General features: G+C 35.5%; 1 protein-coding gene across 1 annotated transcript in view; it reads left to right on the top strand.

The window, feature by feature from the left end:
* Positions 1-19256, top strand: part of fray (oxidative stress responsive kinase frayed) — a 39673-nt gene extending 20417 nt beyond the window's left edge. The window contains exons 4-11 of the mRNA XM_088236611.1: positions 3842-3986; positions 6983-7148; positions 8341-8488; positions 9922-10124; positions 11451-11633; positions 13341-13417; positions 14228-14420; positions 18898-19256. Coding sequence (XP_088092737.1) covers positions 3842-3986; positions 6983-7148; positions 8341-8488; positions 9922-10124; positions 11451-11633; positions 13341-13417; positions 14228-14420; positions 18898-18975 — 1193 coding nt within the window. The 3' untranslated portion in view covers positions 18976-19256. The remainder of the gene's footprint in view (positions 1-3841; positions 3987-6982; positions 7149-8340; positions 8489-9921; positions 10125-11450; positions 11634-13340; positions 13418-14227; positions 14421-18897) is intronic.
* Positions 19257-19764: the final 508 nt, after the last annotated feature.

Genomic DNA, 19764 nt, shown 5'->3' with positions numbered 1-19764 from the left:
TCTTTCATCAGTCTCGAAACGTTGTCCACCCAAGCGTTGCTTTAATTTCGGAAACAAGTGGAAGTCACTCGGTGCAAGCGTTGCTTTAATTTCGGAAACAAGTGGAAGTCACTCGGTGCAAGGGCTGCAGGGAGCCTGTTCAACGAGATCCCAGGCAAAATTTTCGGTTAAATCCTCGGTTTGGCGAGAGATGTGCGGACGCGCATTGTCGTGGTGCAGTTTAACGCCTTTCGTCAGTCTTCCTCTCCGGCGATTTTGGATGGCTCTTCTGAGTTTTTTCAAGGTCTCGCAATAATTTTCCGAATTTATTGTGGCCCCTCGAGTCATAAACTCAGCAAGCAGGATCGTTCTCGCTCTCGATCGCTCATCGTGGATGTCTGTGCGCCATCGGAGAACTCCCTACACCATTCGCGGACGTGTTGAACGCTGATACAAGCTTCCCCATAAACTTCACACAACTGCCTATGAATATCAACCGGTGGTAACTTTTAAGCGTGCAAAAATCGGATTACTGCACGAACTTCGCACCTGGCGGAGACGGCGATCAGGGGTTCCTGTCAGGCTGGCACTGAACGTCGCAGCGAATTTTACTAATGTAGAGTGGGGGAACGCGCACACAGCGGTGTTGCCGGATTTTGTCTAGCATTTCGCACGGCGAGTTTACAGCCTTGGGAACCTTATTTTTTACACAACCCTCGAACATCCAAGGAATGCAAGACTGTCAAATAATTTAACTCAGAAGCAACCTAGGACTAACAGAAAAAGAAACAGTTTTGTGTATACAGCAATGAAGTTCTACAAATCACTTTCTAATGACCTTAAAAATATACAAAACGTATACGCACTTAAAAAACACCTTAAAACAACGGTTCTTACAGCCCGTGTGACGAGTGATATGTGATGTTATTTTATCGACTTTTACTAATGTAATAATAATATATTACATTCCCTCATACCAGCATTTTTGCTGATTGGGAATGTTTTGTACAAATAAAATATGTAATGTAATGTAAAATGTAATTAAATATGTAAAGCAAAGCAATGTATATTATATTTGTATAATAACGATTTTAATTCCTTCCATTTGATTAACTAGGCATTTCTAATTAAGTAGTTTTAGTTTTTTTTAAATGTTATTGTTTTATTAGTATAGAACTACTTATTTATTTATTATATATATATATACGGCCTAAGCCAATTACAACAGTTACATGAAGAAACATAAATGCAAGAAGCTGAACAAAAAGAACATAAAACTATTTAGCAAATACAAGCAAGGGCAAAACAATAATAGTATACAATATATTAAAAAAAACCAAAGACCAAAAACTTTGAGCTAAACCATGCCAATCCAACTTCATCCCACACTGTTTAGTCGCGAAGAGATCTACGAAAAGCCGGAAGATCTATCCCAAAAAATTCCAAATCGTGTGATGAATTGACTTTTATTTATTTACTTTATTTTATTTGGGATTTTTACAGCTATTACATAAACAAAATAAGTAGAAAAATCTTAACAATACTAAAGCCAATTTAAAAAATCCACTGTAAATATAATGACACATAATATATAAGAAAAGAAGTTTAGTAATTGTATTTGTGTGACGTTTGTATTCATGTGTATGTGAATGTGTGTATGCGTGAATGTATGAGGGAGAGGATACATGTGCGTGTGTGTGGGTGCGTAAGTATGAAAAAAATAATTGTTTACAACTTGTAAATTGTTTTAAAAATGGTACAATAAAGAGCTTAGTAAAAAGTTAGAAACCTGTTTGTTAAAATTCAAATGACGAAATGATATAAATTAAAATATTACAACAGAGATGAAGAACACTTAAGAGAAGGTAATATGGAAGTCTAGGCATCTACAGGGCTTATGACCTGTCAATGGCTGGTTTAAGTGGCCACTTTACACACTGTGTAACATTCACCATTCTGCCTATAGTTGAAGTTGAGCCATTGACAGGTCATAAGCCCTGTAGATGCCTAGACTTCCATATTACCTTCTCTTAAGTGTTCTTTATCTCTGTTGTAATATTTTAATATAAACAGCTCCCCAGGGAGTTGAATCCAGTCCTTGTCTACAAAAATTTAGACAAACTCAAAATATTGATGATATAAATTGTATTTTTTTTTTTTTAAAGGATGTTAAATTTCAAAACCGCATTCTGAAAAAAAAAGCATTTTATTTAAAATTTTTACTGATACACATCGAATGAATAATGTGCGACGAGTCCTATACAATACGAGTGCGGTAGGTAACCACAAAATGCAGTAAATACGAAATAATGACAACAATGACAACAATTGCTCTAAAAGATAAAAATGCTCTAAAAGATAAAAAATCTCCATATCAGAACAGGCTGAGCCATGTTAGATGGAGACTATCATAAACAGAGAGCACTCCGTTTTCATAGGTTAATGAAATGAAATATTTGGGGATAATACTTGATTCAAAATTGACATTAAAAGCAAATTTTGAACACGTTAATAAAAAAATATCAAAAAAAATATTTTTCCTTAGATTGAGAAATAAATTAAATAAAGATACTGCAGAACTAATTTACAAAACAATCATTCTTCCACATATAGATTACTGCTCAACAATATTATTTTTAGCAAACGAAGGAAATTTAAATAAACTAGATATTTTACAAAATAAAGCGATGAGAATAGTTCTTAAGAAAAATAAATATAGCAATGTAAAAAAAATGAGAGATGAACTAAAATGGTTATCTGTAAGAAGGAGACTTAAATTTAATATGTTGATATTTATACATAAACTTTTTCACGATAAATTACCAAAATATTTTAAGGATAAAGTTGTCTTAAACAAAAATTGTCATGAATATGCTACTAGACAAAAGGATAAAATAAGACTACCATTATTGAAAAGAACTGAGTCGCAAAATTGTTTGATGTATAAGGGTTTAAAAATGTATGATGAGATGCCTGAATGTATGAAGAATGAAAAGTGTCTGAAAGAATTTAAAAATAAATGTATAAGTTACTGTAAGGAAATGTAAATATATATAGATGATGTAAATGTACATAATAGTTTATATTAGTTTTAATATAAGCTAACTTAAGAAATAAATAAAAAAAAAAAATAAAAAATATATATTAATTAGTTTTATATAGATTCCCTGTTATTAAATATGTATACTAATTTTATGCAATAAATTTATAAAATAAAATAAACAAAAAAATAAAAAACACAAAAAAACCCTATTGGCCGAAACTATAACCAAAACTTTGGTCAGACATTAAAATTTAATCCTGGTACATGAACCACGTCTTAATACTACGCATTTTCCCTCTTCTGTGAAAAATTAATTTTTCTCAACAAGTATAGCATTACAATCGGTTGGAACACTCATAATACACTAAAATAAACACTGAAATTATGCGGAGCATTAGCTTTTATGTTCCTGATAATTACCTTAGACAGCGTCAACATAGACTGTTTCACATTCCAATATACAGGACCAACCTGCCAATGGTTATGCCTGTTGGAAGGGCTATCTCTATGTTGAACAATATCACTTTGGACATTGACATTTTTCACGTCTCTGAGGGAGTTTTTCGTTACAAGATTCTCTTACTTTTTTAACATATTATTCTTTGGATATTATGTATACTAATGTGTTTTTTTTACATATACCTAATCTTACCTAATTATTTCTATATGTATGAATTAAGATATTTTATTTTGTAATGTACATATATATGAATAAATAAAATGATGATGAAAATGATGATGATGAATAATAATATGGCGCACTTAATGCATTATCACTTATATTTAGATTGTATAATAATAATAATGTCGTATTTGCAGGTGGCAGTTTGCTAGACGTAATTAAGCACAAGATGCGCGTGGCTAACTGCAAGCACGGCGTGTTCGACGAAGCCACCATAGCCACGGTGCTGAAGGAAGTCCTCAAAGGATTGGAGTACTTTCACAGCAACGGCCAGATACACAGGTGAGATGATAAATACCTCGGCTTGACATCAGAAGAACTTTTAACTTTGAAAACCACATCAATATTGTAACAACGATTGTAACATTTTGTCCCATAATTTGTCCAAATTAAACATCTGGTGCCAACAAAATAAATTACAACTCAATATAAGCAAATGTCAAGCTATGAGATTCTATAAAATAAAATATCCGATTCTATTTAATTACATGTTAAATCAAATTAAAATTACTGATGTTTCTACCGTGAGCGATCTGGGTGTTTTGTTCGATTCAAAATTATTATTTAAAGAGCACATTATTAAAATATCTAACAAAGCTGTAAAATTATTAGGATTTGTACTTAGAACCGGAAAAGATTATAATAATATAAACACATTAAAATATCTTTACACATCTCTTGTTAGAAGCCAACTAGATTATAATTCTCCAATATGGTCACCTTATCAAATCACTTTCTCAGATTCTATTGAGAGAATTCAGAATAAATTTCTTAGATATATTAATTTTCAGATGGGTTTTTCTACTAATCAATTAAATTATAACAAAATTTTAGACTCTCTTAAATTAACTAAATTGCAAGAACGAAGAACATCGACCGATCTTACGACTTTATATAAAATAATAAAACCAATGTTTGATACCCCTGATCTACTGAAATTGATTTCATTCTATGTACCACCTAGATTAAGCGGAACATCTACAATATTTTATTGTCAAAATTGTCGAACGGTAGCTCAATATAACTCACCTATTGTTAGATTACAGAATACCGGGAATGAATATGCATCACATTTGGATATATTTAGTTTATCTCTGCCTAACTTAAAAAATAAAGTGACCAACATATTTTTATCAAAAAGAGCAAATCATCTTCAGAAGATTGGGTTGGAATAGTTATAATTTGATTGATTAATGTATTTTGTTATTGTATGATTTCTTTAAAATATGTATGTATTTCAAGTAATTAATAATGTGTACAGTACGAGTATATTAATATTTCATACTCGATTTTTTTTATTTTTAATATTTTTATTTCTAAGCACTCTTTATACCACATATATGTAAATGGCAGAAATGCCGTGTATAAATAAATAAATAAATATTATTTGCACAGAGATGAAAAAAATATTGCCTTTTTAATTGCTTAAATTAGTTAAAGTAAGTCTTATGTCTTTTTCCCTAGGTTTCGATATGACCAAATGAAAGAAAATTGCCGAAGTTTAATTGATTCCATGTCCCTGTTATAAAAGCAAAAGGAGGACATCCATCCTATTAACTCCTTCACCGCTAAGCATAGATTACGTTTGTCGACACCCGTTCGCGGCGGCATATTTTCAAGCGCTAAATATCACGGATGAGATTTTTAAATCGTCTAGTTATAAGGGACAAAGGCATTTATCCGTAAAATTTATCGTTTAGTTATCTTCCCAAATACTTGAACTTCAATAATCGAATAAGTTTTTATGTGTACACAAAGAAATTACATCAATAATCATTAAAATAAAAGCGTTCTAACCGATTTGTGAACAGAGCACTCTAGCATTATACTATAGGTACTCGGTCATGTTTGTGAATGTGTTGATGGAACACAGCGCGGAGACACTTAAGCACAGTAATTATTAGTGTTTACGTTCTAAGATTATACATATTTTTTTTTTTTTTTTTTTTTTGTTTATTTTTCCATACTGTTACATATTATGCATGTATTAAATTACATATTTTATACATTATATTTATTAAACATTAGAAGAGAAAAAGATAAAAAATACATATTCTAAAAATAAACATAGCCTTAAATTTGGAAAAAATGCCCACAAAGACTTAAACGTCTGAGTGTGGGCCATTCCTTTTTTCTTGTTTTTGGTGAATTTTTTGGTATACAAACACAAATATGACAACGCCATTAAAAAATCATACAGAAATAACAGGAAAGTGACATAAACAATGTAATTAAGACATCAAAGTTTAGAATATGCTGTTGTACGACTCTTTCACAATAGGTGTATATCTGTATTTTCCATGCTGATCCAAGTCCTCAAAGCCGCTTTAAACTTTGGAAGGGATTCTATATTTTGTATTTCCTTGGGTAGGAGATTAAAAGATCTTGGACCAACATGGAAAGAGTGTCTCTGTGCGAACTTAGTTCTGCATCCTGGAACCGACAGTACACTTTCTGATCTGCTACTTGTCCTATTTAAATTATTGCCAAACAATTCCCTATTTTTGTGTACATATTTTAAGCATTGTAATAAATAATAATAATATTGAACGCATTTGCATAATATAACTCAACAAACAAAAATATTGTTACAATATTTGAGTTTGTCGAAATGTTCATAGACAAAAGACTGGATTTCACCCCCTCGGGGGTCATTAAAATTAACAAACTACAACAGGGATGGAGACTACCTTAAATAAGGGAATATGGAAGTCAAGGCATTTACAGGGCTTATGACCTGTCATTGGCTGGTTTAAGTGGCCACTTTACACACTGTGTAACATTCACCATTCTGCCTATATTTGAACATCTATATTCCTTCAATTCTTTCATCTGTTGATGTTTGTGAAGTTAAAGAGCTGAAACCTTTCTAGAATTCCAATCGTCTATGCGCTTAGTAGCTGCAAGACGTGTTGTAATCTTACTCCTTTTTATTGTTCATATTATTATTTTTTTTTTAGTATCATTAATACACTAAATTTATTTGTCAATTTTTTAAATGTGTAAATGGGGGCTAAATTTCTAACTGTCTATGCGCTCTGTAGCTGCAAGACGTTCTGTAATCTAGCTCCTATCTGTTATAATTTTTGATTGATCTTAATTGAAAACGAGGAACTAATCGCGACTAACTAACTAATCCCAACCGTCCATGCGCTCTGTAGCTGCAAGACGTACTGGGATATTTATTAATTGTACAGCGCCCTTGAGGTGATTTTCACAAAAATGGCGCTATGTAAATTATCCAACTATATATATATAACGTGATTATTTGTTTCCAGGGATATTAAAGCCGGCAATATTTTGCTGGGGGAAGACGGCGCCGTGCAGATTGCAGACTTCGGAGTGTCGGCCTGGCTGTCCACGGGCCAGGACATGTCCCGCCAGAAGGTGCGCCACACCTTCGTGGGGACCCCCTGCTGGATGGCTCCGGAGGTCATGGAGCAGGTGAGGCTGGAGATATTGTGTCAGGGGAAACTCGGCCATTTCAGATGCCTATGAGAATTACATTAGATACATATGTGGTACCATAGAATTAAGAATAGTCCAGAAACCGCATACGCGCATCAAATAGAAGGCGACTAAACTACTCTAAATGGAGTAGTTTTACGTTTTAACCCATTAGTTAATTAAATTAGTCGTACAATACTGCTGGGATATTAAAGAAACAGGATGGAATCACATTTCATGTGTAAGTAGCAAATGCATGTGTAAGAAGCAAATGCATTTCTTAAAAATTGAATTATTTTTCCATCTGTCAGATTGTCAAAGAAAACAAAATGGACATTTTGTAAGTGTTGCCAGGTAGTCAAATTTTTAAAGCTACTTTGCTCATCTAATGAGAGAACTTATGAAAATTGGACCTCTCGAATTAAACAACGCCGTGGTGGACATTTGACCGACATTATCTTTTAACAAACGCAAACGCGCTGACCACTAGGCCGACAATATGAATACTACATTTTTTTTTACTACCCTTTATTAACATTTTTTTTTCAATCTGTTGAATAATGTAGTTTAGGGGTTTTACTGTACAACAACAACAAGCCATCACGCCGTTTCTCCGTAAGGGTAGGCAGAGAGGATAGAACGCCACATAATTCTATCTTTGCATACAGATCTCGCTTCCATTACATTCACACATCTTCTTATGCACACACGCCGATTATTCCGACTTTTGACATGTCCATCTTCGAGTATTTCTTGGATTTGGTCATGCCATGTCTTTCTCGGTCTACCTCTATTTCTGCATCCATCAACATTCGCATTGTAAATATTCTTAGCCGTTCTTTCGCTGTCCATTCTCTCTACGTGTCCAAAACCAGCGCCGATCTCCATTCTTGATTTTGTATCGATAATGCTTGTCGGCCGCGTGGTGTAATGGTCAGCGCGTTTGCCTACCATGCAACAGGTCTCGGGTTCGATTCTCAACATGGTTGATATGAAATATTTATTTAAAAGGGTGATCGTGATAATGATAAAAGGATTTAAAAAGGTGTTTTCACACTAGAATATTCCATAGTCCTTGGACTGGTACCTGAAGTGTAAGGCTGACCATCTTACCTTCATGTAACAAAAATTCACCAATCACCCTCGGGTTTTACTGTAAATGAAATTAAAATAAATATTTGTGTTTCAGGATCATGGATATGATTTTAAGGCAGACATTTGGTCGTTTGGTATAACGGCTATAGAAATGGCAACCGGCACTGCACCATACCACAAGTACCCTCCCATGAAGATCCTGATGCTGACTCTTCAAAATGATCCCCCCAATCTAGACACAGGTATGTAAAAAAATAAATAATTGAATTAATATTTTATCATCTTCCTACTACTACTACTACTACCATCACGCCATTTCCCCGTAAGAGTAGGCAGAGAGAATGGACCGCCACACACGTCTATCTTGGCATACATTCCCAGCTTCTTCCACATTCATACGTCTTGTCATACATGCCCTTCGGTTCTGTCTGCTTCTGACGTGACCAGACTTAAGATTTTGGTTTATCTGATCATGTCACGTCTTCTTCGGTCGTCCTCGTCTCACGTTACCGTTAATTTCCGCCGCATATACTTGTTTCACCATTCTTTCGTCGTCCATTCGTTCTACATGACCAAACCATCTCAGAGACCCTTTCTTAATCTTATCAATTATACTTGACTCAGATTTACACTCTCGCCTGATTTCATCATTCGTAACTCTGTCATACATTGATTTCCCACACATTCGTCTAAGAGATCCCATTTCAACCGCGTTCACTCGGCTTTCATCCTTCCTCTGCCAGTTTCATGTTTCACTTCCATACATAAATGTTGACATATTCTTATTAGCAATTAATTACTCTGCTTAGTGCTCCGTTCATTTTGTTGCCCGCATTTACATCTTCCTCAGGTCGCATTTATCTGTGTAGACTTTCAAATGAAGATAGTCTTCGGAGACTGGACCTGACTGCACAAGAACGGTCAAGAGCGAGAGGCGACCTTATTGATACTCATTGCACAGTTATACATTTTCACATGTAGCCGTGATACGCAACCGATAATACACCCAGTCAAGCCTAGCTGCACGTCAGGGGCGAATCGTCTAAATAAGCGATTATGCACAGCTTACCTAAATAAGCGATTATACGCGGTGTTTCAGGGCCAGACCGCGAAACTTCAGAGGAACGTTCCTCATGGGAAGCTTTAAAAAAAATCCTAAATTTTTTTTTCCATAAAGTAATTTTAAAAAATTAATTATGATCTCAAAATGGAAAAAAACTTTTTTTTCTTGGACTAGCAGTCCCTCCACAAACCCCTACCCCTCTCCTACCCAGCTGCTGAGACCTCTTGCATGGTAGGCCAATCGTTGACCACTACACCACGAGGCCGACAAACATATTATGTTTAAATTTATTTCAACAGAGAGGGAAAACGTTTTTGAGAAGAGAATATAGAATTCTCTTCTCAAAAATGTTTTCCCTCTCTGTTGAAATAAATTTTAATATGAACAACTCCCTTGGGAGAATATCCAGCCAGTCTGCAAGCATTTGGACACACTCAAACATTGTTGAGCATATTATGTACTTATATGTAGGTACAAATTTATAATTATTTTTTGTTGATTACCTATAAAATAAATCACTGCTCGCCGCTGATGTGAATAGGGAAATATATTTTCATTTTATGTATATTTCAATTCTGCCTACTAACAGTGCATTGCATTTTGTCCCCTCAGGCGCTGGCGATAAGGAGCAGTATCGAGCGTACGGAAAGACATTTAGGAAAATGATTTGGCAGTGCCTGCAAAAGGACCCTACTAAGAGGCCGACCGCCGGAGAGCTGCTGAAGCACCCCTTCTTCAAGAAGGCCAAGGATAGAAAGTACCTCACGCAGACTCTGCTGGCCGCGGGACCCACTATGGAAACCAGAGTACACAAGGTGGAACTTTTTACTAACTGTCACATTTTGCCTGCCTTAATTTTTACTTAATTATCAAGTGCGTGTATTCTGAAAACTTTAGGCTGTAAAGTTTTATTCAAAATGAAGACTTAAGTTTTTTGGAAATTTCATTACAATACTCTGTTTTTTCAACAATATTCTGAGTACGTCCTAATGTCTGTAGACAAGGCTGGGTCTCTTAGAGAGTTATTGAGATTTTAATCTGTCGCATTTATTATGGCCTGTCTCCAAACATTTGGATGTATTCAAAACATGTTGATGTAATCTAACTTAATTCGCAACAATATTTTGAGTTTGTCCAAATTTTTGTATACAATGACTAGATTCAACTCCCCGGGGAGCTGTTAATATTAACATATTACAACAGAGATGAAGAATATTCAAGAGAAGGTAATATAAAGGTCTAGGCATCTACTGGGCTAGAAATGGAAAAAAAAACATTTTCAGGCGTTGTCTAGTATGCAGGTGAAATAATTCAATCTGATGAATCTCACCCGCATAAATAAAGGTTTCAGCTCTTTAACTTAAATCGGGTTGTGGTCCTGTGGCTAGTGTTGCGGACTCACAGATCAGAGGTCCGAGGTTCCAACCCCACTCTACCCCAACTTGATTTCCATTTTCTAATAGTGAGTTATTTACAACTCATCAAAAATGGTCACCAAAATTGAAATATTTGGGTATATTATAAGAAAGCTAATATTTCTTTCTTACAAAAAAAACTTCACAAACATCAACAAATTAAAGAAATATAGATGTTCATATATCGGCAGAATGCTGAATGCTACATAGCCAATGACAGGTCATACGTCTGTAGATAGATGCCTAGACTTCTATATTACCATCTCTTAAATGTTCTTCATCTTTTTTGTAATATGTTAACTTAATTCTACGTAAACTTATAATTAGAAATCAAACACTGATTTGAGTCTACTGAATACTTTATTTTATTTTTACAAATATAAACATATAAAAATAAAACTTCGTGACAATTGTTTCGCCTTATTGGGGCATTTTCAAACGAATGTCTAATGCCTAAAATGCCTAATGCCTGTCTAATGCCGAACCTAAAATGCCCTAATAAGGCGAAACAATTGTCACGAAGTTTTATTTTTATATGTTTATATTTGTAAAAATAAAATAAAGTATTCAGTAGACTCAAATCAGTGTTTGATTTCTAATTATAAGTTTAAATATGGAGTTCTACAAAATAAACACCAAATCAATCAATTAATTCTACGTCTCGTGCGCGGAGGCAAAGGACTCAACCTAACCTCAATACCAATAAACCCTCACTCCTACCTTTAGGCCAGTCAGCGGCAAGCCGGCACTTCCGGGCGTCTTCACCGCTCGGTGAGCGGCGAGTGGCTTTGGTCGGAAGACGAGGACGCGGAGGAGGAAGCCGGGGCGCAGTTCAGCCGGGCCGACGCCTCCCCCGACCGGCGCCCGATGAACCACCTCGACAGGGCGGACTCCAGCGACAGCGAGACGGTAAGAAACACCGGAATTTTATTTTAAAATAATTCAGTCTGCGGGAAATGACTGAATAGTGTAATTTATTCAAATGTACAAAATTGCCAATTACAATTTACATATATTACATTATTAGGTACAGTAAAGCCACGTTTTTACATTCCTCAATTTTACAATTCCTCACTTTTTACGCCTCGTCTCACGTTGCCGTTCATTTCGCCATATATACTCGTTTTACCATTTTTTCGTCGTCCATTCGTTCGACGTGACCAAACCATCTCAGAGATCCTTTCTTAATCTTATCAATTATACTTGTCTCAGATTTACACTCTCGCCTGATTTCATCATTTGTAACCCTGTCATACATTGATTTCCCACACATTCGTCTAAGAGATCGCATTTCAACCGCGTTCACTCGGCTTTCATCCTTCCTCTGCCAGTTCCATGTTTCACTTCCATACATAAGTGTTGGGACTCCTTTGAACTAAAACTCCTTTGTGCACTGCCGGTTTAGCTTCGGTTGACATATTTTTATTAGAAAATACTGTGCTTAGTGCTCCAATCATTATGTTGCTCGCATTCACTCTTTTTATATTTGTAAAAATAAAATAAAGTGTTCAGTAGACTCAAATCAGTGTTTGATTCCTAATATTATAAGTTTAAATATGGAGTTCTACAAAATAAACACCAAATCAATCAACAACTACAGTTGACCATACAGTGTACATTTACAATGTGCCCACAGACAGAACTACACATAACCTGCATAATATAGGCTGCGGATTCAAGGTGCAACATCATAACTTGAATTATTTTTGGAAATTACACTTTTAAAGGAAGTTAAAGAAATGTTATTCATATCAATACAATTTAATTTCTGATTACACATATTGCAGGTTTTTTTTTTTTTTTTTTTAGAAAAAGAAATATTTGCGTTCTTATGATTTACCCAAGTATTTAATTTTGAGGGCCATTTTCAACGAGTTGTAAATAACTCACTATTAGAAAATGGGAATCAAGTTGGGGTAAAGTGGGATTCGAACCACAGACCTTTGGTCCGTGAGTCCGAGACACTAGCCACAGGACCACAACCCGATTCAAAATTCTATTTACATAATAATTGCTTGTATTCTAAGTTGTGTTCCCACCGGAAATTAAACCCAGAACCTTCCGTACGTGATTCAAGCGTCCTACCAACTGCACCACGGAGGCTGCCATTTCTTTCTTATTTTTCTTCTTTTTTTTTGCACCACAACAGGCCAGGAGGCCCAATTACAGTGGTGAATTACACCCAGGCTTGAGAAAAATCACATTTTTTAATTTTTGTGCTCTCACCGGGAATCGAACCCGGAACCTTCCGTGTGTGAGTCAAGCGTCTTGACCACTGCACCACGGAGGCCGCCATTCCCAAAGTATAAAAGATAAAAATAAAGTTTTGAATAATTTCTTTAGTACTACTACGCAATACAAAATCTTTTTTATGTTTGTATCGATGTCCTATCCAAATATGCGCTTCTACAGCGAAGATCGAGGGAATGCGCGGAGTTGGAAGGCGACAGATGCCCCGGCCGAGGAACGTTCGCAGCTGGACGGGAGTGCGCGGGTCGAGGAGCTGTTCCAGTCGGCGCAGGACTCTAGAGTGATTGCCGACGTCGAGAAAGCCTGATACGGCACAGAAAGGAGAATCGATGTCCTACTAAATTTTGTCTTTGTCTTCTTTCTCAGGAGACTGATTATGAACAAAGATCTTTGACAGCCAATAGTGACGATTTGGAGCCGATCAACATGGTCCTTAGAATAAGGTGAGCGTAATTAAATTTTATTGAGTATGTCCAAATGCTTGCAGACTGGCTGGATTTCCTCCCTAGGGAGTCATTCATATTTAAATTGATTTCAACTGAGAGGGAACACATTTTTGAGAAGGGAACATGGAAGTTTAGGCATTTACAGGGCTTATGACCTGTCATTGGCTGGTTTTTGTGGCCACTTTACACACTGTGTAACATTCACCATTCTGCCCATGTTTCAACATCCACATTTCCTCAACTTTTGCATCTGTTGACTTTTGTGAAGTAAAAGAGCTGAAACCTTTGTCACGTGGGTGAGATTCATCCGGCTCAACCAAATCTCCTACTAGGCAACGCCTGAAAACAATTTTCCAATTTTTATACTTCTTCTTTTACCAGGTAGTAATTCAACAATGTTTGAGTATGTTCAAATGCTCAGATCATAAGCCCTATAAATGCCTAGACTTCCATATTCTATTATCAAAAATGTTTTCCCTCTCTGGTGCAACAATTTTAAATATTAATAACCCCTAAGGGAGGGAATCCAGCCAGTCTGGAAGCATTTGGACATACTCAAAACATTGTTTTTTTTGTTTTGTCTTATAACTTCCAAGGGGGTTGAATCCAGTTCTAGTCTACAAAAATTTGGACAAGCTCAAATTAAAAATTAGTGGCAAAGATCAAGTTTTTATTGTTTATCTTTATGGATTAATTTCTGTTAAAATATGTTGTACTCTGATGGTAGATAATCCTGAAAATTTGGATTCCTCGTAGGAAATTATTTCACTTGCTGTGAAAATTACAGTTTTATGAATTCCTTTCCAGAAATGGCCTCCTGGAGCTGGACGACATCCGGTTCGAGTACTGCCCCGGGAAGGACTCCGCCATGGGCATCGCCGGGGAGCTGCAGGGCGCGGGGCTCATCGACGCGCGGGACGTGACGGCCATCGCGCAGAACGTGTGCCGCCTCATTCAGAACGCGGCGGGGGGGAACCCCTCCTCCGTCACCTTTAGGCTGGTCAGTGATCTCTCTCTACCAAAGATCTACAGCATCGCCCGAAGAACCAACTTAGCGTTTTCCAGATATGAGACACATTACTTCGCATAGTTCCAGCAGAAGCAATATTACTGATGATTTAGCTGTTAATTCTGTAGAGATAGTTGGATACTTTTGTTCCCAATATGAATGAGATGGTAAATAGAGCCACAAAAACCCTAGGCTTTGTTATTAGAACACCGAGAGAGTTTAATTAAGTCTGTTGATGTATAGTCCTTAAAATATAGCATGATTAGAGTGACAGTTGTCAGAAAAAGTGACGACATAACTTTGTAGTAACGTCTAAGGAGTGATTTATATTGACACACGAAAAATCATTCGTATTTGGTATGTTCATTTATTTTTTTAATACAATGCTTGACATATAAATCAACATAAATGTTAACATATTACAACAGAGATGAAGAACATTTAAGAGAAGGTAATATAGAAGCCCAGGCATCTACAGGGCTTATGACCTGTCAATGGCTGGTTTAAGTGGCCACTTTACACACTGTGTAACATTCACCATTCTGCCTATATTTGAACATCTATATTCCTTCAATTCTTTCATCCATTGATGTTTGTGAAGTTAAAGAGCTGAAACCTTTATTTATGAGGGTGAGATTCATCTAATTGAATTATTTCACTTACATACTAGGCAACGCCTGAAAATATTATTTTTTCAATTTCTATACTTCTTCATGGACCGGGTAATTTATCAACAATATTTTGAGTTTGTCCAAATTTTTGTAGACAAGGACTGGATTCAACTCCCCGGGGAGCTGTTTATATTAACATATTACAACAGAGATGAAGAACATTCAAGAGAAGGTAATATAGAAGCCCAGGCATCTACAGGGCTTATGACCTGTCAATGGCTGGTTTAAGTGGCCACTTTACACACTGTGTAACACTCACCATTCTGCCTATATTTGAACATCTATATTCCTTCAATTCTTTCATCTGTTGATGTTTGTGAAGTTAAAGAGCTGAAACCTTTATTTATGCGGGTGAGATTCATCTAATTGAATTATTTCACCTACACACTAGGCAACGCCTGAAAATATTATTTTTTCAATTTCTATACTTCTTCATGGACCAGGTAATTTATCAACAATATTTTGAGTTTGTCCAAATTTTTGTAGACAAGGACTGGATTCAACTCCCCGGGGAGCTGTTTATATTAACATATTACAACAGAGATGAAGAACATTCAAGAGAAGGTAATATAGAAGCCCCGGCATCTACAGGGCTTATGACCTGTCAATGGCTGGTTTAAGTGGCCACTTTACACACTGTGTAACATTCACCATTCTGCCTATATTCGAACATCTATATTCCTTCAATTCTTTCATCTGTTGATGTTTGTGAAGTTAAAGAGCTGAAACCTTTATTTATGCGGGTGAGATACCTGGGCTTCTATATTACCTTCTCTTAAATGTTCTTCATCTCTGTTGTTATATGTTAATATAAACAGCTCCCCAGGGAGTTGAATCCAGTCCTTGTCTACAAAAATTTGGACAAACTCAAAATATTGTCAACATAAATGTATAAAATCAGCTTTAAAACTAAAATAAACCTAATTATTTATTTATTTATTTATTTAAATCTTAAAGTAGGGCACACATATCATACATATTGTTATGTGTGTTCTAATAATAACATTGAAAATATATTTAATTTATAAATTGTTTATCACATATGTCTTGACCATTATTTTAAATTTTGATATGTTTTTTTCTTCATAAATATTTTTTTCCATTTCGTAATACTTTTTAATTGCTTTAAATAAAATTGAATTTGGTGACTTTGCCTTTTTCCTAAATGGAAGTCTAATTTTGTTCTTAATTAGCGATATTCTTACAAGGTTACATCATTTTGCCAAACGTTACAGATGGGACAAATTGATCAATGTAATTTGATCAAATAAAAAATAATTTCTTTGATAATGTTCACGAAAAAAGTATAAATGTCTTATTTTTTGGTGAATAATTGTATTCAGCACACTATAATAGGCTTGTTTTTGCGTTTTTTTAAATCGATTTTTGGAAACAGAGTTTCACGTTTGCATGAAAAAACTGATAAAATCGATTTGATCGGTACATGATCAGTGATTTACCATCACTAGTGACATGAGTTTCATGACAGAATAATTTGTTACCCACTAAGTCTAAAGACTTTTCGGTGGGACACATTATTATTTTTTTTATGACAGGTTTATATTACATTTATTTTATTTATATTTTACAGATTTATTTATAAACAGGCACTATAAAGTATCCAGAAGATATTTCTTCAGTTCTTTTATTTTCATTTGAAGATTTTTCATGGTAATGGTGGTTTGAGGGAGATCATTGAACAATCTTGGAACAACGCAATTTAATGTTCGCTCTCCGAAGTAATTTGTAATTCGGGGAACAGACAGGGAGCCCTTAGTTTTTAATCTAGTGTTGTGAGTGTGGGAAACTCTTTTTTTATATTCCGGATCAACAAAGTGATCTACAATCAATTTGCAGTCACAAAGTTGTTTTACCGGCAGGACATTACAGAATTTAAAATATACACCTTCGCCCATATGTTTCGCCTCACGGATTATGCTATCCGGTACAATCCCCCTCAACAGTCTCACCTTGACAACTGTCATTTTAATCAAGCTAAATTTTAAGGACTATAGTAAGAAGCCTGTTAGAATATGTATACCAGTTTGGTCTCATTATGTTACCCACATAAACAGTATGGAGAAGGTCTAACATAGGTTTTTAAGATTTATAAATTTCAAATTAAACCTTCCAATTGAAGAGCTTAACTATAAATGTTTAATGAAGCAGTTAAAATTAATATGTATTAGTGATAGAAGGGAAATTTCAGATTTAGTGCTGCTTTTCAAGTTATTAAATGATGTTCTTGACAGTCCTTCGGAATTGTGTGAATTTTTATGTGAGACAGCATGGGACGAGACAAAATACTTCTTGCGCTGTTGATTTGCATAGTTCAAACTATGCCAAATACTCACCTATTTCACGGCTCCACATTTTAGCGAACAAACATGGAAACTTAGATTTATTTAATTTATCTTTATACCAATTAAAATTATCACTTTTAAATCACATTGTCAGGAATATCAAGTTTTTTCTGAAGTCTGAAGTGCACATTGGTAAAACGCTCATTATTTTTTACTTTGATGTAAAACGGTATACCGAAAGTTGAATAAACTTGTTTAAAGAAGAGCGCACATGGAACTAACATCTCGTCATCCTTGAGATTGAGTTCGCCATGGGGTATCTCCTCAATGCGGTAGTTTCTGGGGGTGGTGGAGTTGATCTGGTCCAGGGGCATGTCGGTGTCGGGGCCCGGCAGCAACTTGTGGCAAGCCACCTCCACGACGCGCAACTTCCCTCTCCCCTCGGGGGAAAGTTCCACCACCTTGGCTGCCTCCTGCAGGATGTGCTCCACGCGTCCGCTCTTGTTGGGGTACAGGATCAACTCTTTGTCTTCCTTGTAATTAGGACCCACCCAAGGACATTTAAATTGTTTTTTGTTATCCAATTCATTCACCTTAATTGTTAATAATTGATAAAATAATTTTTTGGGGCGCTTAGGCTTACAATAAGTTAATACTTCTTTAAGGTTGCCTTCATATGAATATTTTAATGATTGCCCTGGAGTGTCTTTGTAATTTAGACACTTAAAGAATTGAATTGAATAAGGATCTACATTCAGTCTCTGTCCGACAGCTCTTGCCATTTGATCATACGTCATTTGCGTGGATAATTCCTGCGTGAATCCTGGATCATTGGGTATGCTCTTGTCCACAAAGTGCACCTCAACTTTGAAGAAGATGTACTTGAAGTAGTCGAGGCAAGTACGGAGCTCGAGATCGTCTTCCTTCTCCTCCTTTTCGAACACGAATTTTTTTTTTCTTTTCTAAATTATAAAAATGTACTAAGTGTTATACTTGTGTTACTGTTTATGCTATGATACATCGCCCCTGTTACTTCAATACTTTTTTATTTAAACACTTTATTTATTGTTAGTTTGCTGCATACCCATGTTATAATATCACATTTAATTTTTCTTTATTATTTCCTTATTTTCTGTTGATTTTATTTAATGTATCTATATTTTTTATACTGTGTTCAGGTGTTTTGTTTCATTATAATTGTTTTTCAATATTGTTATATACTTTGTCAAAGGCGTAAGCCGTTGAAATAAATAAATACCGGCGAACTTGGTTATTACGAGGAAGACGAGAATGGCAGCGGCGCGCTGTAATAATTCTAATGATATTTAAATTCATTTGTCAGTTCGGAGAAATACTTTGAGTTGGACACACTTTTATTTCCCATGTTTTTCATCTCTGTTGTAATATAATAATGTTAAATTTGGACAAATTCAAAGTATTTTTAACAATTTTAATGTCGAAAATTAATATTGTGATTATTATTTTTCTTTTCAGGATTCAGTTAGTTCGAGTGAAAATTTGGATGACAAGACGTTAATTGGTTTCGCCCAAATATCCATCGCCGACTTCTAGACATTATCGTTCCACGCGCTCTCAAGATAACACTTCATCTCTTCGCCGGTGATGACGGCTCCACCGTAGGCGGTGCAAGGCTTCATCGCTGCCGGCCAATCGTTGCAACATTGCATCGCAGAGTCGCCGACAGGTTGCTACACCCGCACATAGCGTCTCATCAAAAAACTGTTTTTGGATTTCACGGCCGGGCTCGATGAACAGTTGTAATGTGAACATTTCATAAATAGCTGTTATTAAACATCATCATACCACCTGGTACGATAACTGGTTGCAACTCGCGCAAAGCGTTTCATTGAACAACTGTCATTGTCTGGTACGATGAAAGGTTGCAACTCACGCATGGCGTTTCATAAAAAAAAATCTCTTATTACATCGCCGGGCTCGATGACAAGTTGCAACTTGCACGCAGCGTTTCATCAAAACGGTATTTGTTATTAAATTTCATCAAAGCGCCTTGACGACACGTTTCATCGCAGAACAGTTTGTTATTAAACGTCATCACCACATTTCAACCATTGGCTAGTGACACTATGTTTCATCGAGCGTTTTTAATAAAATTATTTATGACAGTTAGAATATTGTATTCATCGATGACGGTTCATATCAATTATGTATATTTTTTAATGTCATATACTCTTATGACAACTCGCCACTTTAAATGCTAGCATATCAATATGAATAAATAATTTTTATATTTAACATCTTAGCTTTATCTGCACTTAATGATGCATAGGATCATTGCATTTGTACCCCATTTGCATCGTGTCTCGATAATTTACTACACAA

Source organism: Micrasema longulum, unplaced genomic scaffold (genome assembly GCF_059751315.1).
Source record: "Micrasema longulum isolate JH-2025_06_02 unplaced genomic scaffold, ASM5975131v1 h1tg001583l, whole genome shotgun sequence".
Taxonomy (NCBI): domain Eukaryota; kingdom Metazoa; phylum Arthropoda; class Insecta; order Trichoptera; family Brachycentridae; genus Micrasema; species Micrasema longulum.
The sequence above is the reverse complement of the archived record's forward strand: the minus strand, read 5'-3'. Positions and strand labels throughout refer to the sequence as shown.